Here is a 27,793-nt window from a genome sequence, read left to right as displayed (position 1 = left end):
AGAAATCATGGCTGAAAAAACAGTTGATAAAAAGTGGGGGATGGGGTAAAAGACGGGGAGAGATGACTCTGCGTTCTCGCATCTCCTCCATTCCGGCTCAAACTGCCACACGTGAAGCACAGGCGGGAGCCGTCATGGCTCCTCCGTAATGAGAGAAAGCGACGGTGACGAATGTTTCTGTGCCTCCGTAATGAGGGGACGCGGTTCAAAAGGAAACAAAAACACCGCCCGAATTCAGCGCGTTTCAATAGGACCAGCCAAGGCCAGGCCAGCCAGCAGAAAAGCTTTATTCATGCCTCTGTCTGTGTGGCAGGCAGGAGACAGACTTACTCTGCAAGGTGATTATTCTGAATTTGCCTGACCCCCCCCCCCCCACCCACCACCCCCTAACAGCATCCTTGATGGCATAAGGAAATAAACTGCGTGGAGAGAAGCGAGATGCAGTTCCCCAGGGAGTGTCAAACGGGCATACTGAAGCTCCTCTGAAGACACACAGTTTTTGCTCAAGGCTGGCAGTTGTTTAGGCGTTTCGTGATTAAATGCGTAGCAGGAATGGCAAAGAAATGCCAAATGATGTGGCAATGGCACCTGATTTAGCGATCCAGCATTTGGTTATGAGGATTTAACAAAAACAACGGTTTGAATATGAACAATTAGGACAGAACAAACTAAAAATAGGTTGATTATGGTATTTTGCAACACAGCCCACTTCCAAGATTTGGTTTCTATAAATACAAAACCAAAACATGAATTCAATTTTATGTTTTTTTTTTTCAGGTGGAATGGTCTCAGAATCATCCAGTGCATTGAAAGCACTTAGTGTACAACTGGACAGCAGCCCAGCAGTGCAGAAAGAAGAGCAACCAGACCTGTGCATTATGCTTTCAGCTCCACGGTGATACCCCCCTTCTCCTGTCTGGCTCAGAGACTACACATGGAACAGTGGGAACCCCCAGGCCTATGCACAAACTGACTCAGAGCAGGTGTGCTGACCTGGCATCAGTGTAGTCTTTTGGCTCACAACGGATGAGGTCACGATGTGGACAATGAAGCAAAACCTGACACCCAACCGGCACTCCTGCGCCAGGAGTGTGTGAACAGCTCAGGTCTACCCTCAGATTGCCCAAATCACTCACGACCACGCCTCACAGTCCTCAGTCAGGTTTTGCTTCAGTTGCTTCTCCCAGCTACAGAAGCTCATCCCCACATGCCATCAGAGGAGCTTACAATAGCAGTCGTGCAGCCTGGCTGAAGACCAGACATGTTGACTGCATGTGATGTCATTCAGGAAGTGGAGACCCAATTTGAGAAACTTCAAATGGAGGAGATTCTGTGCACTACCGATGCAAATGGAGCAAACCCTTCAGTCCTTGAAATGTAAGAGTCAGTTTCTGAAATGTAAAATGCGAATCCACCAGTGTCACAAGCACTGCACCTAATGCTCCATTGCCATTACTGAAGGGGTAAATAGAAATAAAATACCACATTTTCGTCATGGAAACGAAACCTGAAGGTGTAATTTAGTTTCTTAAAGGGAACCTTTTAGCTCTTATTGGAAAAAAAAAACATTAATGCGAGCCCAGGGAAAAACAGACCCAGACTTGTAGGGGCCGTAGTGTTGGGAGTGCTTGGCACGTCCAACAAAACAGGCACTGAGGCTCAGTTTTGGATACTTCTGCTTAATTTTACAGGGAACTTGGAACAATTTCAATAAAGTCAAAACAGTAAAAAAAAAAAAAAAACGCGCTGGCGGCAGCGATGACGGAAACGGAGTCGGCCGACGGCGTGCTTCAAACGGTCGCCCGCGGCCGCGTCCCGGAGGCTTGTTGATTTGCGGGGAACTGCGAGAATTTTCAAGGCCGGGGGGGAAACGCAAACAATCGAAACGGCGTCCCTTTCCAGAGCCCGCCGACTGACGTCAGGGGGAGAAAAAAAAAAAAACAGACGGGCGGCGCTGACGCAAGCTCGGGCCTGGACTCCCGGACCCCAAGAACCCGGGACCTGGGGGCCAGCGCGTCAAAGGGGGGCTCCCGTCTGCAGCCACTGAAACGGGGCCGGCTTCGAGAGCGAGGGTCCGAAAGCTCTGGCGAGGTCGTGAAGCTCTGTCCCCTCGAGCCACGAGAGGGTCCCACTGGTAACAGGAGACTCAGAAACGTGGGCTTTGAACCCCAATGTGTGGGGCCTTGTCCCCCTATTAAAGACCATCTGTGGGTTCACGAGACTTTATTAATTCCAGTTTACGGTAATGCAGACCGCACAGGCTGAAAACCGTAAAGTCAGGAACAAACCGCAATGTTTTAGTTTGAGCAGGAGCTTGGGTTAGCAATGGGTTCCTTCAAGACGGGCCAGTGAGGATTTCAAAGGAGAAGTGAAGGTCTCTGGACTTACATTGATGATAGAATCCTTGAATTTAATGTGAAGCCTGTAGTTGGATATGGCGATGATGCCGTCGTCGGAGCGACCAATGTACTCGACCCCTTCCCCCTGAAGAACTGGAAATGGCACCTGAAACAACAACAAAATGAAACGATCAACACACATTCAATCAAACACCTCGGAGATCAATCTCGTGTTGACTTCCAGTTGTTGACTTCCAGTTGTCCTGACCTTAGATAAGACCTAAGGTCTCTTATCAGCCCCTGGGCTTGACCCTTTCACCAGCACAGCAGACAATTTAATCTACTTCCAGGCAGATTAAAAAACATTTTATTCATTTCCAGAGAAAACGTTTTTTTAACCCAACACTGAGAGAAAAGGCTGCTGAGAAATAGTGATTGACAGCTCTCCTCACTTTAACACAGTGTTTGCCTTTAAGAGAAACAACCGCACCTACAATGTCAGGTTCACAAACTTGCGGAGCTGAGTCTAAACTCAGACTATGACACGATTCCACCCAACTTGGTGGTCTTTGCCGATAAACCACAACAATCGTGCCTCGTTAAAAAGAGGTTTTGCAAAAGATTTTCATGCAGTCCGGGGCCTTGAAATATTTAAATCCTATTTTTTTGCTAAACTGTCTGGGCGACGGGCCGGCAGCCTCGATGGAAAACGTTTTTGTTGGGGGGGGGCTAACTATCCTCAGAACGGTCGCGGATGTCTGCGGCTTTTCCCTTTTAGTCGGTAAATACAAAAGCTGCTCAGCAAACAGCCACAGCATCTCAGTTATTTACTCATGCGTGCGGCTGTTCTGATGTGCCCTATCGAGTTGCACCATGTTACGCATGTTCCCATGTCCTGAATGACACATGTTATGTCTGTGGGACACAACAACATCTCCTGATGGGAAAATAAAGTATTCCAAAGGGCAATCTAAACGCAACAACTGCTCTTTTGACAACTGTGGCATCAAGAAGGACGTTCACCATGGACCTATGAAGGCTGTGGAGCAGTGAGAAACAATGTTTTTGGAACATCATATTTCTGTAATGTGCCCCCTTGCTAACATTAAAGCCTAGACTCTCAACAAGATAACTGGCTCACTTGGTTTAAGGAGCTTTAATTATACAGCCAAAACAGGCAAAGAATGAGAGAAGAAGACAGGTAGCTACTGGCGTAGCTAGTGTTGCAATTTGTTAATTACACTTCACAATCTTCTCCAAAGGGGTCTATCAATTTAGAAGGTGATTCAACAAATAAACAGAAAACTAATTAGATAGCTTGGGAAATCATACTGAATCAACCTCACAACATTGCAAAACAATGACGGGTTTTTAGTACAATATGCATATTTAATATATTATGTCAATTATGTCAAAAATGATTCATCTGGAATTTTCCGGCTGATGCGTGCTACCTGGCGATCACCAGCACCCTGACAAATAACTGCGTCTCTTCTTTGCCTGTTAGCTGTGCCTTCCCCTTACGGGCGTAATAGATGCCCGTCGTCAATGCGCTAATATTTCATCTCTAAATGCGTTCCGGAGGAACATGACAGTGAGTGCATATCACTTTCCATTAAATAATGCATCGCCTACGTGCACGGAGCACTGATTCATCCCGCCGAGTGTAAAACGGACTCAACTGGCACGACTGGATGAGAGATTCTGGCGAATGGGGCGCATTGACAAAAAAATGACAAATGTCGGTATGACGGTAGCTTTTGCTCCAAAACTCGATTCCGAACGCGCGGACGTTTTAATTTCGGCACTCATGCGGCGGGCCTCGGCAGGGAGGACGAACAAAAAGTCACGGATCCGCTCGTTTTTTCCGAGAAAATTACTCAAACAAGGCAGCGGATTCAAAAGCGTCCAATCTTCGACGGCTAATCCGCTCATCGGTACCCATCAGCGGCTCCGCCTGGCCTTCTGAGCAGACACCGCTGGCCAATTTTAATCAGGACCAGAACCGAGATTAGCGAAAAAGGGCAACTGAACGAACGGACGGGGTTGTTTAATTAAGGCGATGCATCGCTGACGTTAGGGGGGCCCCGCCTGGCCCAGAATGCCGTCTGTCTATCGCGGGGATTAAAACCTCCACTTTTATTAATGTTCAAGCCTGCGCCCAAGCCAAAAATGCCCAGCTCATTCACGTGCTGTTTATCTTTCTTTCTCAGAGAGGAACCAGGGAGGGGGGGGGGGGGACCCACTGACCCCCCCCACAAACCCACCGCTCGCGTTCAGCCTCAGTGGCTCGCCGAAGGCGCCCTTCAGGTCCGCGGCACGAGAGCCAGGGAGGCTGGGCAGACGGACCGTTACTCGCGTGGTTCCGGAAACTTCCGAGCGGCCGATTTTTTCAGGCTCGCCTTCTTGCCGGATCCCCCCGGGACACGAGAAAACCACAACGCAGCTCCCGAAATAAAGGACTGCTGATAAATATACACCGAGATCAGACGAGGCCGGCTGCGTTAGAGGGAACTTCACTCTGAAGTACAAGCTTGGACCACACAGGCTGTTTAAGACGCATAATGAAGCATCCCCCTCACCCAGATTTTACTTCACAGGGACCAACCCTGAATAAGGAGAACTGAAGCACTTACAGAGCGGAAACCCAACACCTTCAATAGATGTTTCAAACACCTCAGAGTGGGGTTAGATGTTTACAAAGCGCAAGGGCTATGTTTGCCTTAGACAAATAAAACGGAACGTACATCCATTTGGATATGTTATGCGTTGCGCGGAGGGCTGTCAGCTGAAGCAATCACCAAGCCTTCGGCACGACGCTGCCCGTCGGCTCGGACGACGTCGAGGACAGCGAGAGGCATTCACAATCCGGCATCTGATCCGGGTCGAGTCAGCGGGCGGAAGCATCACCGACGACCTTCCCGCACGCTGTCCCCACGCCGCAGCGGGACTAACGCAGGCTGACTAAAGCGGCGAGTCGAGGCTAGGCGGCGCTGAAGCGACCGCTGAACGCACAGCTGGCGAAGGGGGGGGGCGCGCGTACCACGAGAGCGAGGAGGGAGCGGATCGCGCGCGTGCTAGACAGGACACGCTCGCATGAACACATCGCTTTATACACACGCTACACCACGCTCACACACCATACGCTTTATCCACAGCGCTACACACGCAGCCATAGCTATCACACGCCCGCTGCACTTATACACACGCTACAGCACGCTGCATTTAATACGCTGGGTTTGTACAAATACGCGATCCGCTAAAGAACGCTTTACTCACACACTAAACAACAGCCATCAACATCGGCCTGAAGCAATTACAGCAAGTGTGATTAACAACACAACACGCTTTACAGCACTAGGCGGAATGCTCGGATTCCTTTCATACACACGCTACCCACATACGCCTTATACCGGCTACACGAGAGCTTAAGCACGTACCCATAGTACACCGAAACGCCCTGAAGCACAGATCTTGTACACCGCTACAGCTGAGAGCGGGTCGCCTACGTGCGCGCCTGAAACCGCTGCGGCGTGGTTAGACACGCCTACAACTCGCTTCACACGCTCCGGCACCCCACAACCTTATAACACGCTACCACGACACACAGCCATACGCTTATGACCTCACGCATCACACGCAAAACGCTATACAACACACAAGCAAGCTCATCTGCATGACGTTCAGTAACATATTCGAAGCTAGCTTTTCTACGAACTTCGCACACACAAACAGCGCACCACACCTTTACACACCTCAACCACACTCACGACATAACGTCAAGACGTAACAATACGAAATAATACACGCAGATAAAATAACACACTTCCTCTATTCGCATTGTCACACTGAGTTCAACTTAGCATGTAAACATTAGACAACGGAACTGGCGTCACAACACATAACATTTTAAATTACATCGCACGTCGCATCTCTTTTTTTTATTAAACGCATAACAGTTCAACACCCATACGCACATGCTTAAAGTAAGCGGAAAGTACATAATCACCCAGACATTACCTTCTTAACCCCTAGCTTACAATCACATTTACATTACACTCACTTTAAATCCGCATATGCGCGCAACACAGCTATTCCGCATCTACTCATCAGCGTCACACACACGCTCCTCCGACGCTCACACGCCTGCTACGCCACACGCTTTCGCAGCGGCGGCTGTCCCCCCCCCCAGAGCCCGGATCTGGAGCGGCTTGAACACTCAAGAAGTCCGAGCGCAAGCCTGGTTCAGGGTGATCGGGCGATCCGTGCACGGCCGTCACACACATACGCTTTACACGCTGACACGCCGTCTGAACACACATACGCTTTATACACATGCTACACGCACGCTCGCACACACATACGCTTTATACACACGCTACACGCACGCTCGCACACACATACGCTTTATACACACGCTACACGCACGCTCACGCACACATACGCTTTATACACACGCGCTACACGCACGCTCGCACACACACGCTTTATACACACGCTACACGCAGGCTCGCACACACATACGCTTTATACACACGCTACACGCACGCTCGCACACACACACGCTTTATACACACGCTACACGCAGGCTCGCACACACATACGCTTTATACACACGCTACACACATACGCTTTATACACACGCTACACGCAGGCTCGCAAACACATACGCTTTATACACACGCTACACGCACGCTCGCACACACATACGCTTTATACACACGCTACACGCACACACATACGCTTTATACACACACGCTACACGCAGGCTCGCACACACATACGCTTTATACACACGCTACACGCAGGCTCGCACACACATACGCTTTATACACACGCTACACGCACGCTCGCACACACATACGCTTTATATACACGCTACACGCAGGCTCGCACACACATACGCTTTATACACACGCTACACGCACGCTCGCACACACATACGCTTTATACACACGCTACACACATACGCTTTATACACACGCTACACGCACGCTCGCACACACATACGCTTTATACACACGCTACACACATACGCTTTATACACACGCACACACATAAGCTTTATACACACGCTACACACATACGCTTTATACACACGCTACACACATACGCTTTATACACACGCGCTACACGCACGCTCGCACACACATACGCTTTATACACACGCTACACACAACATACGCTTTATACACACGCTACACGCAGGCTCGCACACACATACGCTTTATACACACGCTACACACACATACGCTTTATACACACGCGCTACACGCAGGCTCGCACACACATACGCTTTATACACACACGCTACACGCAGGCTCGCACACACATACGCTTTATACACACACGCTACACGCACGCTCACACGCTTTATACACACGCTACACACACATACGCTTTATACACACGCTACACGCACGCTCGCACACACATACGCTTTATACACACGCTACACGCACGCTCGCACACACATACGCTTTATACACACGCTACACGCACGCTCACACGCACATACGCTTTATACACACACGCTACACGCACACGCTTTATACACATGCTACACGCACGCTCGCACACACACACGCTCGCGTGCACTGTCACAACGACGGCTACGCTACAGCGGAGTGCATTTTAAAAGCGGACCTGGGGTGTTTTTTGTAAAAAATTACGCAGAGTGCCGTAAAAGGCAACGCTTGACTCCAGCTAACGACTAAACAGCAGCGCATCAACACTTCGGGCCTGAGAGCAATTAGCAGGCAGAGTGTCGGATTACACAACACAAAGCACGCCTTCGCTGCAGCATTAGGGCGGATAATAGGCTCGGATTTCCCTTTCCGCAAATCCCACCCCACCCCACCCCCCCTCCGTGTTCAGCTGAGACGAAGGATGTAGCGCGAGTCGCGGAAACGTCCTAATTGAAGCCGAGGGATTCTGTACACCGGGCGAGCGTGAGGAGGCGGGCTGCGGCCAGGTGCGCGTCGAGAACGTCCGCTGTCGGCGTGGTTACGGAGGGAACCGACGCCTGAAGCCGTGCGGACAGGGCCGGCCGCCTCCGATAACTTCAGTAACACGTTTCACACAGAGCAGCACAGCCGTGCCGTGACCTCCAGTGCAAGCTGTGGAACAATAACAAAAAAAGCAAGGGTCTGTTTTGCATAGAGCCGGTTCAGTAAATGTTTTCGAAGGCGTTGAGCCATTTTGTCTCAGGCAAATTCGGCACACAAAACAGGCGGCACCCCCATGCACCTCCATACCACCTCACGACAAACAGAGCAAGATAAGGAAACTAAAAATAATAACGCAATAAAAAATAAACACTTCCTCTATTGTTGCATTTGTCACACTGAATGGTTTCAGATCTTTAGACAGAAGGAAGTGATTAGACAAAGGGAAACTGAGTAAACACAAAACACATTTTTAAATTATATCATTTTTTTTTTTTTTTTTTTTTTTTAAATGAAAAAAGTTATCAAACACCCATATCGCCCATGTGAAAAAGTAAGGCGTGAAAGTACATAATCACTCCAGGAACTTCCTTCTCAACCCCTTGAGGCTGTTCATATCACATTTAATTACTCACTGTCACTTTTAAATCCTGGCATATTGCAGACGAGGCATCGACAGCAGCACTTCCTGCATCTACTCATCAGGCGTCGTGCGAACACGCCTCCCTGCGCTGACTCGCTCGACGACGCGCTTTATCGATCGCGCAGCTCGGTTTCCGCAGCGAAGGGCGGGGCTCCGTGGCTCTCCCCCCACCCCCACCCCCCCCAGAGCCCCGTCGATCCCTGGGGGTAGCGGGCGGCCGGGCTTCAATGCAACACCTCCACAAGAATGGCGTCCCCTGAAGCGCGAACGAGGCACGATGGTTCCAGGCGGGCTGGCATCGGGCACACGGCGGTACCGGATCCCGGGTGCCGAACGGCCGGGTTCTCATCATCATCGCGCTCTCTTACGTTCTGAAGCGCTCGTCTGAAAAAGGTTTCCGCCTTGACTAGGAGAGGCCTTTTCTCCGCGTGAGCTTCCAAAAAAAAAAGTTTTTTTTTTTTGTTGTTGTCGTTGTTATTTTTATAAAGCACGCCAACTTTCCGCTTCGGCCTCATTTGAATAATTTAAGCTCTCTCTTCGCTTACAATGCATCTTGCCTGCCAGTTCCAGCCTATGCGCTTCCACTCACTGTCAACGCTGCGCAAACAAAGCGCATGCATTTTTTATGGCCAGCAGTGCCTTAGGAAAGCCAGCAGGCTGAAGAAAGCAGCTTTGATGATAGCAAGCAGGTGAACAGCCCAGGCAGCCCTGAACCCCTAACAAGACAAAGACGGACTGGGGAGGATCCAAATCCATTCTGAAAAGCATTTTTTTTTTTTACACATACAGTACAGGGCCTTCTGTATGTGTGTACACACCCACACAATAATACAATCTATTCTCAGACCGGTGGCAAACGCTCCAACTCAAAACCGGTTTCGTAGTGTGTCAGTAAACGGCACACGCATTGCGAAGATGCCGGTGCGGCGTGGGAAGGTGAGGTCAAGAGCTCCAGTAATATGCCACACTCATCACACAAGCTTAGCCTTAAAAGGTTTCAGCGTGTTTGCGAAAGATTATCCGTAATAACACTTATTAGGCGATCACAGGGGCAGGATTCGTTATTTCGCCCAAGTGCGATTCTTTTTCGCGGAAGTAACCCGAGACTTGTTTGTGCAAGATTCAAATGATTCGGCAAATCACAGTGAAGTGGAACAATCTAATACTGAGCAGACACAAATGGAGCACTTACACAGTTAGAAATTACACAGAAATTATTCAGCAGCCGCCATTGTTATTACATTACTATCACTTGACAGATGCTCACGCTCGAGTAACTCGGTATTTTTGTACATTGAAAAACATGTTTTTGTTGAGATAATGTCATCTAAAATGAAATGCAGTAAAAGAATGAGGAGAAATTATATCTAGAGTGGGGGTTTTGCAGTATTGCAGAGGTGAAGAGGTGAGTATTCCATGTATGCTACTTAGTACTATACTATTTTAATCGCCCACATCATTCAAATACACAGGCCGTTAATGATCAACAAACAACTTCTTTGATATGCAGCTTAAAAAATGGTTAAAAAAAACAGAACAGCTGTATAAAATAATTAAATAAAAGGATGCATTTCTCAGCAGTCTCGCGTATAAAGATGTCCTCGTTAGCGAGTCGCAATGGGGATTGGCTGCTGCTCGAGGTTCTCCCAGTTCAATGTGTACGAGCTGCACAGGGGGGAAAACGGCAACGATGCTGATGTTCGCGACTACATAGCAGGGCCTCCATCTCTGAGGTGTACAGAACGCCGTTATGGAAAGCCAAGATCTGAGGTGTTATGGGTAAGGTAGCTTGGCTAACCTGTCGGACGATAAATCAGGACAAAATAAATGAGGCCGCCAATCAATCCCACCATTAATGGGCACCTAAGAGCAGCTAATTTACCGTGATTTTATCATTTAATAATCAATTATTAATCACAAAATAATTAAAAATGAAAACCCAAAGAGGCCACAGCCCAGCAAATCGATAAGATTCAATCCGGCACTCGTCTTGAGTGTCTTGAGTTTCCTGTGCTAAGACCGCCATCAAGAGCGGCGTCACGTGTGGTCTTCCTCAGGCTCTCTTCGTCACCCCTTCGCTTCGCGCTGCTCACGCAGGATTCCAAGTCGCTCCGACGACTCGGAGCGGACGGATCTCCGGCGGACGCTGACGGCCGGGCGAAGGGCCCCTCGTCGCGGACGTTCGCGGTCGCTGGCGCGGCTCTGTTCCGGGCGGCTGCCGTCCCGAGCGAGCTCGCCGATTGGGGACGTCTCGCAGCCGCGCAGAAGGGTCTGCGTGTACACGGTGAACGCGGCCGCGGGGACACGCCCTCGCTAGAGCCGTCAGAGCCCTTCCCCCCTTTCCGTAGGGAGAAATCCGGAGGTGTGCGCACTACCGCACGTACGGCTGCTCTCCGCTGGAGCTTACGCTGCACTGGCAAGAAGCTGCTTTGTGGACGAAGACGTAAAAACTGGCACGAGCGAGCGGCGTTCGTTTCCCTGTTGTGATTCCTTAATGCTGACACCGTCTATGTGTTGCTGGATTCCCACACTGGAGGCCAGATGTGGCCTTTTGCATTGACGCAAGGGCTGTGCGTTCTGAGCAACATGCAAAGTCTCAAAGTTTCTCGTCGTTGGAGCCTGGCTGCTGGAGATTTTCCATTCTATGTGGGACTGCATGCCAATAAATCCCCCGACCAAATGGGGCCTCCCTCCTCCTCTGCATTCCTGTTATTGGGACCCGAACCTCATTCCGCCTGTTAACTGCAAGCACGAGAGCTGCAAGGAGCCTCTAAACCGGACCAGAACGGTATCTGGTCAGTATGACTCAAGGATTTGACCCAATGGGTCACTGTATGTCAAATTAGCAATCTGGTGCTTTCGCTCTAATTACCACCCACTCTTAAAGTGACACTTCACTTTCTGAGGTTTTTCGATATTAGTTAATTAGTTTTATGTTTATGATTTCCAATTTGCCCGAACAATTTTTGTGTGGGATGAAGGATATTTGGTATTCAAAGTAGTTTCTAATGACCTGCCAGCTTTATAATGGTATTCATAGGGCATTTGGGGGGGGGGTTCATGGTCTAAAGGAAGAAAGTACACCCCAAGTAGACCTAAGTAAAAAGCAGCTTTACAGCAATGTTTAGTTTCCAGAGACCCTGTATGAACAGCATTATTTTAAAATGCCAGTTTTCATATTTTGCCATACTTCTTTCCGTGAGCACATCAGATTTGCATGTGCCATGGGAAATGGTTCCAACCAAAAATAACATTAAACATGATGTTCTGAAGAACAACGAGATAACAGACACACATACAACCTCAAAGCATACTGTCGCCAACTGCTTTGGAGTTACCTGAAGTGAATTTTCTTGCTTTAGACAACAAACCCCTATATCTCTCCAATTAAAGACAATGCAAGTACCTATAATTAGAATGACCAATAAAACACTTTACTTCACAGAGGATATTAATATAATTATTCCCTTTACGTGTGTCAACTTCCATTAGGTGTCCCAAAAATAAATGACAAAGGAGGAATGTGCACCATGCTACAACTTAAACCCATTTTGCCCTCGATTTACCCTGCTTTGGCCACTCAGGATGGTGGGAGAAACACAAGGCAAGCTCAAATCTCCAGGAACCCAGTCTTATCTCTCAGCAACACCAGGTCGGTATGACTGCACCACTGAAACATCTACACATTTTTTGCTATTTTGCGGGAAAACAGACCTAAACCGAAGCCTGCTCGTGTGTTTGTGTGCAGGGTGTCCTGGAATTAATAAACAAAGACGAGGGCAGAGAACATCGCTGGCCACGAACACAGAACACCCAAGACATCCAGTCCTTCCGTATGTTTTTAAACCATTTTTCACTGAAAACAGTGAGTAAGTGGGGTGTGGCTGCAAAAAACCCATGAGATAACCAGCAGAAACTCTGCAGGCACAGACAATAAAATAGCAGACCCCACAATGCATTTTTTTAAAATTCCAGAACTGCGCCTTCACGCCCTTAAAAGCCGGGTGTTTACCCCATTATCATGAACCCTTTACCACCCACTCCCCAGTTCTCAAATCAACTGTGGAAAAAAATAATCTTGGAGTATCACTGTAGTCTGTAAATGTCCATACTGCCAGGTACTAATGAACTCTTGGAATACATGAACAGAAAAATCCTAAGAATTTTTTTTTTTTTTTTTTTTAAATGCTTAGTTTTAATTAAAAACGCATTGGCCACCGAAAACTTCAGTCGAGATCTTTTGCAGCAAAATGATACCCATCGTAAATTTCCGAACCAATTTACTTCCGTAAGCAGCAGTAATAAAGTTAATGTAAAAGCCTGATACTGAACGTATCCTGTCGTATTGTATTACTGTGTCACTAGTGAATGAGATATTTTGCGAAGTCACGTGATGCTTCTTTAAAGCTGCGTTAAAGGCAGCAAAATCGGTTCTAAAACAAGATGCAGCATGAATCACGCCTCCGCGCCAGGCTGGAAATATTCAGTATTCGGGCAGTGTTCGGTGGGTAGGCAGACGCCCACGGGCACAGAAAGTACGGCGAGAAATCGGAAGACGTTGCGAGAACGTCCACAAAATTTAATGCGGAGAAATTAAACTTTAAAGCAGGCTGTGGCGCAAACAGTCTGCCAAAAAGACTAGCGCTAGAGGTACTGGATGAATTATGTGATCCATGTCAGAATTCAAATGAGTACACACGAGTGTTAACGGAAATAACTGTAATTAAAGTAATTAAAAATGCAAACTGTTCAACTTGAAGATGAGAAGCTGTTCTGGGGAATGGGAAATTTGAGATTAAAAGCCACATATGATTTATATTTGTGGAAAAAAAAAACATAGGCCATGGTAACCTTGTCTTTTGACCTTCTCAGAAGATCATTAGTTCTGTGGACCAAAAAGGAAAATATTTGTGTTGAAAATGATCAAAATCAATTGGTCTGGCCAAGACGGATTATGAACCTCTGTGACCTTTGTGGCACAATTGTGATCGGATAACTTGTAGACTTCTGGAGAACGTGAAGAACACCATTAATCAAAATCTATCTGCTAGTGGCTCATCTAGAGACAGGAAATCAGAACCCAATCAGAAGCTTCTGAGGCCCTTCCTTTGACCTTGTGGCCCAAAAATCAATATGACCTTTTGGACCCATTGAGCACAACATGCGCGTCAAGTTCAATGAGAATCAATGTGTAATTGGGCCAAGCTGGGAACTACACAAGTAAATGAGTAAGCGTCTGCTGACTTGTAATCAGGGCATAGAAATATATTATCCTAATGAGAGTATCTGAACTGTGTCCTTAAACACACAAGTAAAAGTAACGGTCAATGTATTGAAACAACACACAGAATCTAAATATTTTCTTAGATTAAAATAGGTTTTTTTGTCTTTTTTTTTTTTACTACAGAAGCCATACCAACTCTAGAACTTCAGGTAACTGACCCTTAAGTGTGTGACTGAGGAGACTGTAGCACTGCATGGGACAGTTATATGATAGGTCAAACACAATATTAACCCTTTAAGGTATGAGACCACAAATACGTGTTCAGAATGTCCCCAACTGAACATTCTACTGCTGTTGTAACAATAACTACAGCTACTCTTCAAAGGGACAATATAATCTAGCACAGTGTTTCTCAACCCTGGTCCTGGGGACCCACTGCCCTGCATGTTTTAGATGTCTCCCTGGCCCACACACCTGATTCAAATGAATGGGTCGTTATCAGGCTTCTGCAGATCTTGATGACAACCAATTCATTTGAATCAGGTGTGTTGGAGCAGGGAAACATCTAAAACATGCAGGGCAGTGGGTCCCCCAGGACCAGGGTTGAGAAACACTGATCTAGTAGGTTCTCTTCGCGTGGGGGAGAACCCAGTGCTCACCTGCAGACTCTCCTCTTCCTTCACCAGCTCCTTCGGGGGGAACAGGTCCTTAGCCTGAATGTACTCCAGGCTGGGGGGTCCCTCCTCGCCCTGTCAGAAAGAAGCAGAGGGACGGTCAGCTCTGCTGCAGGGGTGCGTCAAATTCGTTCACACCTTTTCAAGCACCTCACACCCAGCGGCCTACAGAACAAGGGTATCCAGTCTTATCCAAAAAGGGCCATTATGGGTGCAGGTTTTTGTTTTAGCACAACATTACAACACCTCGATACAAGACCTTATTGATTAGAATTAGGTGTCTTAGTGCTGGGCCAGAACAAAAAACCTGCACCAAAATTGACCCTTTTCAGATAAGACTGGACACCCTTGCCACAGAATGTCAATGCTGGAGCCCCAACTGATCGTCTTCATTAAATACTCATTAGAAAAATGCTATTCTAAAGATAAAAAATACTTGTGGAATGTCAGACCAGTCCTATCAGAAATTCTTGGTTTTCTTCACTGCAATTGGTAAAAAAAAACCCAAAAAAACATAGATGTACCACATGCATTAACTCAGGTCCTCGCAATTCATTTACAGGTCTGGGCCACATGCCACCAACACATACAAATAAGGTTGAGTACACAATGTACACCTGCACACACACGCACGTACACACATACACACACGTACTCATGTACACACGCACACGTGCACAAACACACGCGCGTACATATGCACACACACACAGATTTTCATTGACTAACATTTCCACATTACTGACATTTCTGTGCATGGCTGGGGATTATGACTAGCCTATTGGGCGCCAGCTGTTTCCAGCCCAAACTGGGCATTTTTTCCGCCAATTAACATTTCTCCTCAAATGGCCGTTGAAACGTTAAATGGTCATAGTTTCTCTCAAGAATGACTTATAATCCCTTTTTTGAGTTTTCAGCAATGCACTGTCACACAGGAACGTGACCACATGCAGGAAACCCAAATTAAACATTTACTGCAGGTCTTGTGCAACCTGGCCTCTCCAAAAAACAAGAACCTTTTATTGCCATGTTCTCGAAGGTGAAACGTCAGGAACACTGCATGACTGGACAATCAAAAAAAAAAAATTAAATAAATAAATAAAAATTTCCGATATTCAAAAATAAAATCAACTAAAACCAGGGGGTGAGAATAATGCTCAATTTATTAAGTTCTGCGAGAGATTTTGAGACTAATCTCAAACCCTGGAGAGAACCCAATTTGGACAGCAGTCGGTTTCAGATGGTTCCCGGGTTAGCGTTAGCGGGCAATATTAAACATTTACCCAATGCATCCTGCCAGCCCTTATCATGGCGATCGTGAACGAACTGCACTGTCACGAGCCAATAGGAAACAGGTCAATACTGGGATCAGGGTTCGCGAAACCAATCTGATATCACGCACTTATCAGCAGGGTTACAAGATAGGATTATCAATGCCTTGTTAACCCTGGTGAAAGGAAGATACACGTGCTTGAATAGTCTGCTGAACATTACCACAGTTATTTTAATAATGTAGGTAATATTATGGTAACGTTTTTAATGCAGGTTATATTATTATAACGTAGGTAATATTATAGAACGTCCACCAAGATTAACAGTATTACCACTAATAATGACGATGGTCATTTCTGTACAAAAGCAAGTTCAATGCCTTTCATGGATCTCAAAGTACTTTCCAGAGAATATGGGGGGAGTTTTGGAACAGAAAAGTGCTCACTGGCACTGCTGAAGTACTGTTCGCAAATAACGGACTGAACGGATATTGTGACTTCATTTCCCTACTTTGTAGACAGTGCCATTTGTATACTGACCACATAAAGGTTTTCTTCCCCATTCAAGACTGTAGGGAATCCCAGTGTTGCTATGCTAAAATCGCGCGGCGCGTAACGACTGCGTTCCAGCCAGTTAGCGCGAAACCTTGGGAGTTAAAAGCTGAACTACGCTGAACCCCCCCGGCACCAGAAATGATTTCTCAGCGTTGGAAACGAGCCCTCGTCTCCAGACAAGGACAGAATCGCGCTGACGCGGCGCGGCGAGCGGCCGCGATGCGTCATCCTCCGCTGGAAAGAAGGCTCACGCCGACACTCCAACACCCTCCGCCGCCGCCGGCGTTCGCCACGGCGGCACATCCGACGGGCACGGACACTGCCAAGTTGTTATGGCAACAGGTCCGGGCTCGGAGTGACAGGAAGGCAGAGCGAAGAAAGGGAAATGAAAGGGAGATTGCAGTGGAGGTGGTGCTGGGGAGGGGCAGAGGGGCAGATGAGCTCTGATTGGATGAGGCCCCCTGGGGGGGGTTAATTGGCAGATTTGGCTTGGCTGTGATGTGGCGCTTTCCCAGTGGACAGGCCTACAGACCGCAGTCTGGGTCATCTGTGCAATATTGGGGAGAGGGCGGGGACGAGCCGTATGCCATCTCTCCACAGGTACATACAGAGGCAAGATATTAGTGCGCACATCCAGCCCAAGCTTGGTTCAGGGGCAGGATAAGTATGTTAAATGTCAAAAAAGGAGAAAGAATAACCCCACACTGATCAAAACGTAGCGTTGTCAACTCAAATTTTTGAGCGCTTTTATTTTGGCGTGCGGATATTTTTGTCCTTTTTGAAATCTCTCCACAGGTATGCGGTCCGAGGGAGTGCGCGAAATCACAGGCCTGACTCCCAGAATGCCGAGCGACCGAACACCTCCAACGCGGCGAGCGGTGAGAAATCGTACGCCGCAGAATCTATGAACTTACCTAGCTGTTCTATTATTTGCCTTTACCCACTTAGTTATTACACAGGCATTTCTGATGATTAGTTATCAAAAATCTCATTGTGTAATTTTGTGAAAGTACCAATAGCCCATCCCCACAATATCATCACAATATCGATATCGAGGCATTTGGTCAAAAATTGTTGTGATATTTGATTTCGTCCATATCGCCCAGCCGTATGTCAAACCCGCAGACTCACGCGGGCTGTGCGGCGGGGTATTGCTAGCCGTAGCCCTTAGCCTTCCCGCCTCCGCAGGGGAGTATTTACACTCTCAGTCGGCAGGGGAGCGCGATGTCATCCGCCAGACGCACCCCGCTAATCCTGATGTGAAGGCACATACCAGTGAGGGGTACACAACCCCCGCCCCTCCGGCACCAGAGCAGGTCTTTAATTTGAGGAGCAGGTGCAGTGAAAGGGAGACAGGGGATCATGCGGGGACACCCCCGCCCACACACACACACACACACACACACACACACACACACACACACAGACACACACACACACACAGACACACACAGACACACACAGACACACACACACACACACACAACCAGCCGCGCTTCTTAAATCCTTTCGATGATCAACTGCTGCCAACTAACTAAAGAGCAAAGGCTACAGGGACATGACCTTTACTGATCACCCCCCATACACCCTCCATACACCCCCCGGCTGTGCCTGCAATAGCTCCATGTTGCAGTGGTGGTACTGCAGGGATAGCTGGGCGCCCTGTTAAACACATAGGGCCCCTGGGGGGGTCATCCACACATGACCCTCAAACCAGGACATCACATGACTGTCCTGAAAAAAAAACAACTCCATAGCATTTGGCTGAGACTGTTGCCAGGTGGAGGTAGCCAATCAGCTCCACCGTGGCAATTGAGACAGCCAATCAGCTCTCTGCCCCCCCACCCCATGGCAATGGAGAGCAGAATTCCATACGTGACGTTTCGTTTAGACATTTCTGTCCTTTTTTTAAAGGGGGCGCCGGCCTGACGATTTGGCTGCTGACATTCGATCTGGGAGCCTTTGATTTATCATTTTGGGGAGCGCTTTTAAATTTCGATGCCATTGCGATAACAGCCCGGGCACCTGCTGTCCGCGTGGTTGCCGTGGCAGACGGCGGGCGGCGCAGACTGCAGCGCGGCCCAAACGGGCTCAGCAGAGGAGCCAGCCGCACATCTGCCCCTCAGCGAGAACATTAGGGCACGACAGATGTCCCCGGCGGCCATTTTGATCTCATTAAAAAGCACCTTGCATTGTTCCTGCAGGACAACTTGGGGGGCAGGGTCGCCCGACTCCTGTTCCGAAGGGTCGGTCCGCGTCCTGGTTTCTGTTCCAACCTCTTACCTTGGTTTAGTTTTCAGACAGCTCTATGAACTGCGCTGGTTCGCTCCTGCATCTTGAACACAGTAAAATCTTTAGGATACACGTAGTCTGTGACTGTAACTGGTGCTTATACAAATCAGATGAAGGTAAGACTGAACCAATGAAATAATTAAGAGAAGTTAAATCTCAAGCTCACCCTAGCTTGAGGATTCTTGGTTTTGTCCAAATATTTGCAACTGCAACTGAAATTGAACTTTCTTAGGGACTAAACGAAGTGGTCAGGTGAAAGTTATCCAGATAAAGTGTTCGGTTCGTTAGGTCAGCGGCCCCTCATGCGCGTCAAACGCCCAGCTGAATACCTTCCCAGGGTTTCGCTTTCACGTACGAAAACACCCTTTAAGATAAAGTTTCAAATTCAAACGAGGCATTTGGACGCAGTGATGGTATTTTAAGAGCAGGTACAGCTCGCGTAGGTCATTTCACATATCGAGGCTCTATTTATAATGACTGGGTTTTGATTGCAGTTCTGCTGGGTCATAGCGGCAGTGGTGCAGTTTGGTGTAAGGGGTAAGCAGTGCACTGTTTCGGCAGGCAGCAGAGGGGGCACTCTGAACGCCCCTGCTTTAGAACGCAGTGGAAGATGGAGGCCTGTGGGGAAGCTGTGGGTGGTCCAAGAGAGTCCCAGACACCTCCCGCCGCTTCCCGCCAATTCCCTCACAGCCAGCGGCCGGCTCCGCCACCTCCCTCCCTCTCCGCTCCCCCCCCCCTTCCAAACAGACGGGCTCACACCCCCAGCAGGTGCCTCAGTCACGCCATCCATCACTGCCAGCGTCCAGACGCTCCGCGAGCCGGTCTGAGCGCGGGAGTACGCAGACGAACAGGAGCGGGACGCCACGCCCCAAACCCCAGACCCCTCCCCGGAACGCGGAGTCCCCGGAACGCGCCGCCCACCGGTGACCTTGTCATCTCGGAGGCGTCGGCTTCAAAAGGGACCCGGGGGGGGCGTCGCCGGCAGGGGCCGCGGATATCGTGTCGCGGCACGGCGCCGACGCGCATCCGCGAAAACCCGCTAACAACAAACGCGCCCAACAGCGCCATGAATAAATAATCAAACGAAAGAGCCTCGCTCGCTGAGCGGTGTTTATGCTGAGTGCAGCACGGGCCTGTGAGATGAGAGCGGCGATAAAGTAGCGGTTAGCGTGAAGACACCTGCCGCGGACTCGGACGGACGCTTAACCAGCCCCTTTCACTGCCGCCACCGCGGTGCCATCGCCCATAAGCCCATGCAAATCCACGCGAGGATTACGCTATCTTCCGACGCAGTCAAATTTACCGCGGCCGACGAAAACGGCCTGACCGTACCGCGAACTCTGCGGTTCATCCGTCTCCACGGCGACTGGCGGACCGAGAGGGGCCGCTCCGGACAATCACTGGACGGAAACCAGTGAGACGGGGGGGGGGGGGTGACGAGGAGGCCGAAAACGCAGACGTGCGAAGGATAGCGCTGATGAGCGGGGCGCGCGGGGGAGGGGGGGTTAGCGGACAACAGTGGCTCCACTGTGAGAGAGAGCGCGCAGGAATGCCTGGTTCATGCGCCCGGAAAAGCTACGACCGCTGCAATTAAAATCGGAGAACAATGGCTGGGGTCTCACAGCACAGGCCCCCTCGTCTGTGGCCCTTTCTCACAGCCACACCGACAGCGCCTGGCTTAGGAGGCAGCACACAGGAGAGAGCAGCACACAGGAGAGAGCAGCACACAGGAGAGAGCAGTACATAGGAGAGAGCAGTACATAGGAGAGAGCGGCACATAGGAGAGAGCGGCACATAGGAGAGAGCAGCACACAGGAGAGAGCGGCACACAGGAGAGAGCAGTACAGGACAGAACAGCACACAGGAGAGAGCAGCACACAGGAGAGAACAGCACATAGGAGAGAGCAACACATAGGAGAGAGCAGCACATAGGAGAGAGCAGCACACAGGAGAGAGCAGCACACAGGAGAGAGCAGCGCATAGGAGAGAGCAGCACAGGAGAGAGCAGCATATAGGAGAGAGCAGCACGCAGGAGAGAGCAGCACAAAAGAGAGAGCAGGACATGAGAGAACAGCACATAGGAGAGAGCAGCACAGGAGAGAGCAGCACATAGGAGAGAGCAGCACAGGAGAGAACATCACATAGGAGAGAGCTGCACAGGAGAGAGCAGCACACATGAGAGAGCAGCACAGGAGAGAGCAGCACACAGGAGAGAGCAGGACATGAGAGAACAGCACATAGGAGAGAGCAGCACAGGAGAGAGCAGCACATAGGAGAGAGCAGCACAGGAGAGAACATCACATAGGAGAGAGCTGCACAGAGAGAGCAGCACAGGACAGAACAGCACATAGGAGAGAACAGCACATAGGAGAGAGCAGCACAGGAGAGAACAGCACATAGGAGAGAGCAGCACAGGAGAGCAGCAGCACACAGGAGAGAGCAGCACACAGGAGAGAGAGGCACACAGGAGAGAGCGGCACATAGGAGAGAGCAGCACACAGGAGAGAGCAGCACATAGGAGAGAGCAGCACTCATTCATATTACTGACACAGAAGATGCCCGCAATCACAGTTTAAATTCTACACCTCGTTCAGGGGGATTTATACTGAGCAATTCAAGGATTTATTGACAGTACCACGCCAATACACAAACGTAGCCCATGTGCTTGAGTTCAATTCCCTAATGACTATGGAAGAGTTTTAGAATCTTCGACTACATCCTACCTGATTAAATTTAACAGAAAATCCGGTGTTTTATTCTTTGAAATTGATATCGATGAAGGAGAACCAAAATAAGACATGGCAAAATGGCAAGATGCTTCTTATTTTTTAAATATTTCCTTTCATGAAAATGTGACTGAACATTTTCAGGACAAATCCACCGAGCGGATCTCAGTTTTCCCCTTCTACAAAATTTCTCCCGCCGTTGGGAGAGTTTTCAGTTGTTTCAGGCAGAAAACAAGGAGCCTCCCCGAAGGCCTCGCGCTAAGATTCGGTTAAAAAACAGGGAAAAAAACGTCATTTCTGTGTTCAAGAACTGGGTCACAGAAACTGAAATAAAAGGGCTCCACCTTGGAGCTGAAACTTTTACCGGCAGGTCTGTGTTGTTCACTCAAAAACCCAACGTCCCCTCCTCCTTACCAAACAGAACGACACTGGCTGAGGTTAATGTGATTTGACGCCACATTAGAGCCAGCCTACCTGCTAATTGAAGGCAATAAATCGTAATTACGCCCATGTTTGATGGCATAGGGGAGGCTCTGCTTAGCCGTAGCGCTAAACCCACACAAACAACAAACGCTCAGGGGAAAACGTTGGTTGGTTTTTCAGATTTCTCCACCATTTGACAGGCGCAAATAATTCAACGATCAAACCTTGCGGGCATCTCCCCTCCCACCGCCCCCCCTCCGAATGAATGGCCATTTCTGAACTGAGAGACCCCCGGCAGCCGGTCGTCCCCGAACTACGACCTCACTTCCTGCTTAGAAACCGGAGTTAAGATTAGACGCTCCGTCCCCTAGCCGGCTTGCACTCTGTCCCCAGTAGCGAGAGAGCGAGTGCACACGAGGATATGAGAGGGGCCCGGGAGAACCTGCGAAGTACTACCTTCAGCATTCATCAGGAAATGTACAGAGAGACAGAGAGAGAGAGAGAGCGAGAGAGGGAGGCAGGGAAAGATTTACAGTCAGAAAGGCACTCCACTCAATGGAAAACGCTGACCGCGAGACAGAGGAGATGACATAACCCGCAGCGGAGAGAGCTGGGCTGCTGCGGCGACAACAACGCAGACTTCGGCTCGACGGAGAGCCCGACCGGCCGCGGACCGCGGACACGCCCCTGCGGTCGAACGTTACCGAGCGACCCGTCCCATCCCGTCCGTCCGACCGCCCCGGGACGCCACGATGAGTCACGCTGAGGGACCGGTACACTCTGTACAGCTCTGCGTCCGGCCAGCCGCCAGAAATCACCAGGCCGGAGAGCTGGAGCCGCACGCGCTGGCACGCCGAGGGGGGGTTCTGCGGCCGGGCCCGAGATGGCCCTCGGCCACGGAAGGCTCCGGAAAGAACGCGCCGCGGCGGAGCGGGCAGCGCGCTAGCCCGCTAAGAACAATGCGGCCGGGAGCGCTTCCTGCGACGGCGCAGATTGATGCCGTCCGGGGCTGGTCCGGGGGGGGGGGCGATCCGGAACACTCAGAGTACAGAGGGCTACAGAGTTCTCCGCGGCTCTGGCTGGATTCTAGAACAACAACAGGAAACGCTTGGTTGACAACAAAGGAGTGAGACGGGAAAGTGGGAAACGCCACCTATGGTCAGGAATGGGAACTGCGGTGGGAAAACTGGGCTGCTGGGAATTGTGGGATAGCAATCAACAGTGTTCCCATCAGCCATCCCATTAAAGCCCAAGCTTCATTTCCTCCCCTGTCCCTTCACCCAGAGAGGGATACCCCCCTCTCCCCCCTCCCAGTAATGACCACCCCCCCCCTTGAGAGAATCAAACCGCTAGAAATGAGATCACCACAACAAGGCTTCTGTTTCCGAGGGCTCTCCGTCTACGCTGGCCGAATCAGGGGCTAATCCAATCACATTTTCATTTCGCATTGTTCTGCTGGCCGTCGTCCAATCAACCTCTGGCCACGTTTCTGCGTCACAAGACGAGTCTGACGGGAAGCATTGCTCACTGGCAGGACGCTGCGCGGCCATTAAGCCTGCATCAATCCTCGCGCTGGTAACGCTCCCAACAGACTCAATTAAACCTGCACGTCACTGGCATTTTTTAAAAGGGAAGGCCTCACAAGATGGGGGGTAAACATTACAGAAGGAAACCTTCGGAAAAAACCACCACCGCAGTCGACACAGGTACTTGGGTGTCTGTCGACTTATCAAAGGAAGGCAGCTAGCTGCCAGAAAAGGGCTGATCTTCAGTAAAATAGTCTTTTTACAAGACGGTTTATATCAGAAGGCACTGCATGCACATTTGCTTCAGTAACCTGAACAGATGAGCAAAGACGTTGAACGTTAAAAAAAAAAAAAACTTGAAAGCTTGACATAGCATACATTCATAAAAATGGATTTATACACTTATTCATAAAAATGCCATTGCGCCGAAACTAAAAAAAACGCATTTTTGATTCGTCACGACTTTGGACAATATGAATTTATACAGTCCTTAAATAAACCCACTAAAAATAGTCACCTGCACAGTGCGATAAATGTTTGCCAATGTTAAATACTTCCTTGTTTGAGAGGTGAAATTTTGTACGCGTACAGAGAGGCAAGGTCAGGCACAAGATTTGACAAGAGAAACATTTGACAAGATAAACGACTCGCGCAGCAGATTGGATAGCGGTGCAACCTGCCAATGACTAAATAGCTCGCTGCTTCTTTAGTAATGGCCTGTTCCCCTCCTCGGCCTGCTGTTGACAAATGCAAAATCGCTATGGTGTGATAACTGTCCTCGTTCTGCTTTCAGTTAGAGAGGCCAGAGTGCCAGGCTTCTCAAATAGCAAGGTAGCTGCATAGAGGAACACAAGGTGAAGTCCTACGAGGGCCCAGATTCGGCATGATCAACAGAGGGGAAGGGGTCATTCGTGTGCCCCTGCCTGTGCAGAGAACACAGACAGAAGGAAGGGCATGGGATTTGGGGGGGGGCAGATAAGGACAGGACCACAAAATTTAGGCTATTTTTAGATCCTGAAACTCTGAATCACTGCAGCAACAGTCACATTTAGGCAAATGACTACAAAAAAAATCCCCCCCCCCACCCCCAAAAAAAAGCAAACGGATCACAAGCTCTGCGGAACTTCCAGGCTTATTTTAGGCTGTGACTCAGTTGCCAACGCGCAGACATTCTATATCCAGCACACTCGGACAGAACACGAAGCCCAACCTGCCACAACCAAAACACAGCTGCATTTCCATTCTGCTTCTGATGCATCACACACACACACACACACACACAGGTACGCACGTCCACACTTACGAACACGCGCACGCACACGTACACAGAGCAGACCATTTGAACCAACACTGCCCCCCCCTCTACTCTCACACACAGACGCACATGCACACGCACATACACACACACACACACGCACAGGCTGCCATTTTCATCACCTCCCGAGGCCGGTACCCAAGCAGCGCCGTGCCAATGTCACCTGCGGCCTGGAATGAGCCCTGCCGCACGGCGGGCCTCCTGTTACCCAGAAGCCCTTTAACTTTGAGAGCGGGCGAGCCTGCGCCATTCGAGTCCGCTCTCAGATCAGCATCGATTTCCGCGGCTATTCTGGAAAAAGGCGGCGGTCGGGGGGGGGGGGGGGGGCGATCGGGCAGAGGGGCTGAAGGCAAGCGCGGATGGCACCTCTCTCTCTCTCTCTCTCTCTCCTCCTGTGCATTTCCGAGGGGAGGCGAGTCTGGAGGAGAGCCAGGGAGATGGAACAGGTCGTTCCGACCGCGTTTCTGCTTCGTCACGCTGCATCCCAACCCCCGCCCCCCCCCCCAATCGCCACTCTCGCGTGAGAAATGCCGGCAACGACGAAGCACGCGAGCGCCTCCCGCTTCCTCCGCCCGGCCTGAACGCCGCAGTCTCACCCATACGTCCAGAACATCGGACAGCGAGCGCGCAACCGCTCTGTTATTGTCTACAGTGTGTCCTGTTCGCAGAAATACTTCCACTGTACCTGTATGGGACAGGGAACGCTACATAGAGGTGGAAAGGATGACATTTTGGTTCATCTGGTTAATCCTTAAAGAACAAAAAAAAATAACACAAACCACACACACCCACACCCACCCACCCACACACACAGCCAACCGCACGCACACACTCCACACACACACATGCACGGACACACGCACAGCCAGACAGACAGACACACACAGACTCAGACAGAGAGACAGACACACAGACACACAGACACACAGACACACAGACACACACACACACACACACACACACACACACACACACACACACACACACCCCACCGCACTGCACGCACACACACACACACACATGCACGGACACACGCACAGCCAGACAGACAGACAGAGACAGAGAGACAGACACACACACACAACACACACACACACACACACACACACACACACACACACACACACACACACACACACACACACACACACACACACACACACACACACACAGGACCGCTTGATTCTGAGGATTATGCGCGGAGTGCTGTATCGGCGGGCCGGCCGGAAGAGAGGGAGACCGATGGCATTCAGATCATTCAGAGACAATGACACACACACAGGGCCAGACAGCGCCACCAAGGCCCATTCGCGGTTGCCATGGCGATGCTTTTGAGAGACGCTTTTTTTCCCGGGGAACAATGCGGGGCCCGTCGTTCACACGGGGGGGTCCGCGCGGGGGGCCCTGCGGCTGCCCGGGGGGTGGGGGGGCTTTGTGGCGGAATTAAAACTTTTCGGGGTAAATAAATCGGCGTCTCTTCGCCGTCCCAAAATCTCGGGGTCCAGACCCTGAGGAGCAACAGCGAAGGAGCGCTCACAGAGCCCGTGGCTGGAGAGCGCGCGGTACACCTCCACCGCCCGTCCCGGGCCGTCGACACAACCGCCAAATTTTATCCTCACTCGTAAAAAAACATTTCAGTCGCATTATCTACGCCTCTAATCTGTTTTTAATGACGCTGCCCATAGTGCGTGCAGTGACAGACGACTGCCTTCGTGTTGTGCACCAACTTCAAAATGGGGAAAACATTTACCCAGATTGCATCGGGAATGGGAAGCAACTGTCAATTATATGCTTGTATGCTTTTTAAAAAGAGAGTGCCACCTTATGCATTTTCCCCACTTAGAAAATGTTCCTTTTTTTAACCTTTATTCAATATAACACAAGTCAACTGAGAGCTCAGCTCTTAGCTGCAGTGTTAAAATGGGGAATCGAAGGGGGGTTGAGCAGGTTCTTTCATACATGAACATTATGTAACGGAGCGGTTTCACATGGTGGCCAGAGTCTTTCCCCACAGGGTGCGTGACTTCCTGTCGTACAACAGAACATGTGTGTGCTGTGTCTGCAGGGCCATGTAACAGGAAGAGCGGGACACGCACTTTTTCCCCCCAAGAAGAGCACACTGTGTGCCCAGAGTGTGCTCAAGCCGGCTGCCTGCCCAAAACAGTATAACCAGAGTAAGCCTGAAGTGCGTGTGTGTGCGCGTGTGCACATATACTGTGAGCGGTGTGTTTGTGGGTGTGTGCGTGTGTGTGTACTGCGTGCAGTGTGTATGTGTGAGTATGTACTGTGTGTAGTGTGTTTGTGAGTGTGTGTGTATGCGTGTTTGTGTGTGTACTCCATGCAGTGTGTGTGTGCGTGTGCACATATACTGTGAGCGGTGTGTTTGTGAGTGCGTGCGTGTGTGTGTGTACTGCGTGCAGTGTGTAGTGTGAGTATGTACTGTGTGTAGTGTGTGCGTGTGTGTGTGTACTGCGTGCAGTGTGTATGTGTGAGTATGTACTGTGTGTAGTGTGTTTGTGAGTGTGTGTGTATGCGTGTTTGTGTGTGTACTCCATGCAGAGTGTGTGTGTGTGTGTGTGCGTGCGTGTACTTCATGCAGTGTGTGTGTGTGCGTGCGTGTACTCCATGCAGTGTGTGTGTGTGTGTGTGTGTGCACATATACTGTGAGCGGTGTGTTTGTGAGTGTGTGCGTGTGTGTGTGTACTGCGTGCAGTGTGTATGTGTGAGTGTGTGTAGTGTGTTTGTGAGTGTGTGTGTATGCGTGTTTGTTTGTGTGTGTGTGTTCGTGCGTGTACTCCATGCAGAGTGTGTGTGTGTGTGTGTGTGTGTGTGCGTGCGTGCAGGTACTCCATGCAGA

At 49.8% G+C, this 27,793-nt stretch overlaps 1 protein-coding gene across 8 annotated transcripts in view; it reads right to left on the bottom strand.

The window, feature by feature from the left end:
• Positions 1 to 27,793, bottom strand: part of mtmr4 (myotubularin related protein 4) — a 78,626-nt gene that overhangs the window by 20,998 nt on the left and 29,835 nt on the right. For all 8 annotated transcript variants that reach the window (XM_064352231.1, XM_064352233.1, XM_064352232.1 and 5 more), the window contains 2 exons: positions 14,814 to 14,903; positions 2,389 to 2,505 (listed from right to left, as the gene is read on the bottom strand). In XM_064352231.1, the coding sequence (XP_064208301.1) occupies positions 2,389 to 2,505; positions 14,814 to 14,903 (207 nt within the window). The remainder of the gene's footprint in view (positions 1 to 2,388; positions 2,506 to 14,813; positions 14,904 to 27,793) is intronic.

Source organism: Anguilla rostrata, chromosome 9 (assembly GCF_018555375.3).
Source record: "Anguilla rostrata isolate EN2019 chromosome 9, ASM1855537v3, whole genome shotgun sequence".
Lineage (NCBI taxonomy): Eukaryota > Metazoa > Chordata > Actinopteri > Anguilliformes > Anguillidae > Anguilla > Anguilla rostrata.
The sequence above is the reverse complement of the archived record's forward strand: the minus strand, read 5'-3'. Positions and strand labels throughout refer to the sequence as shown.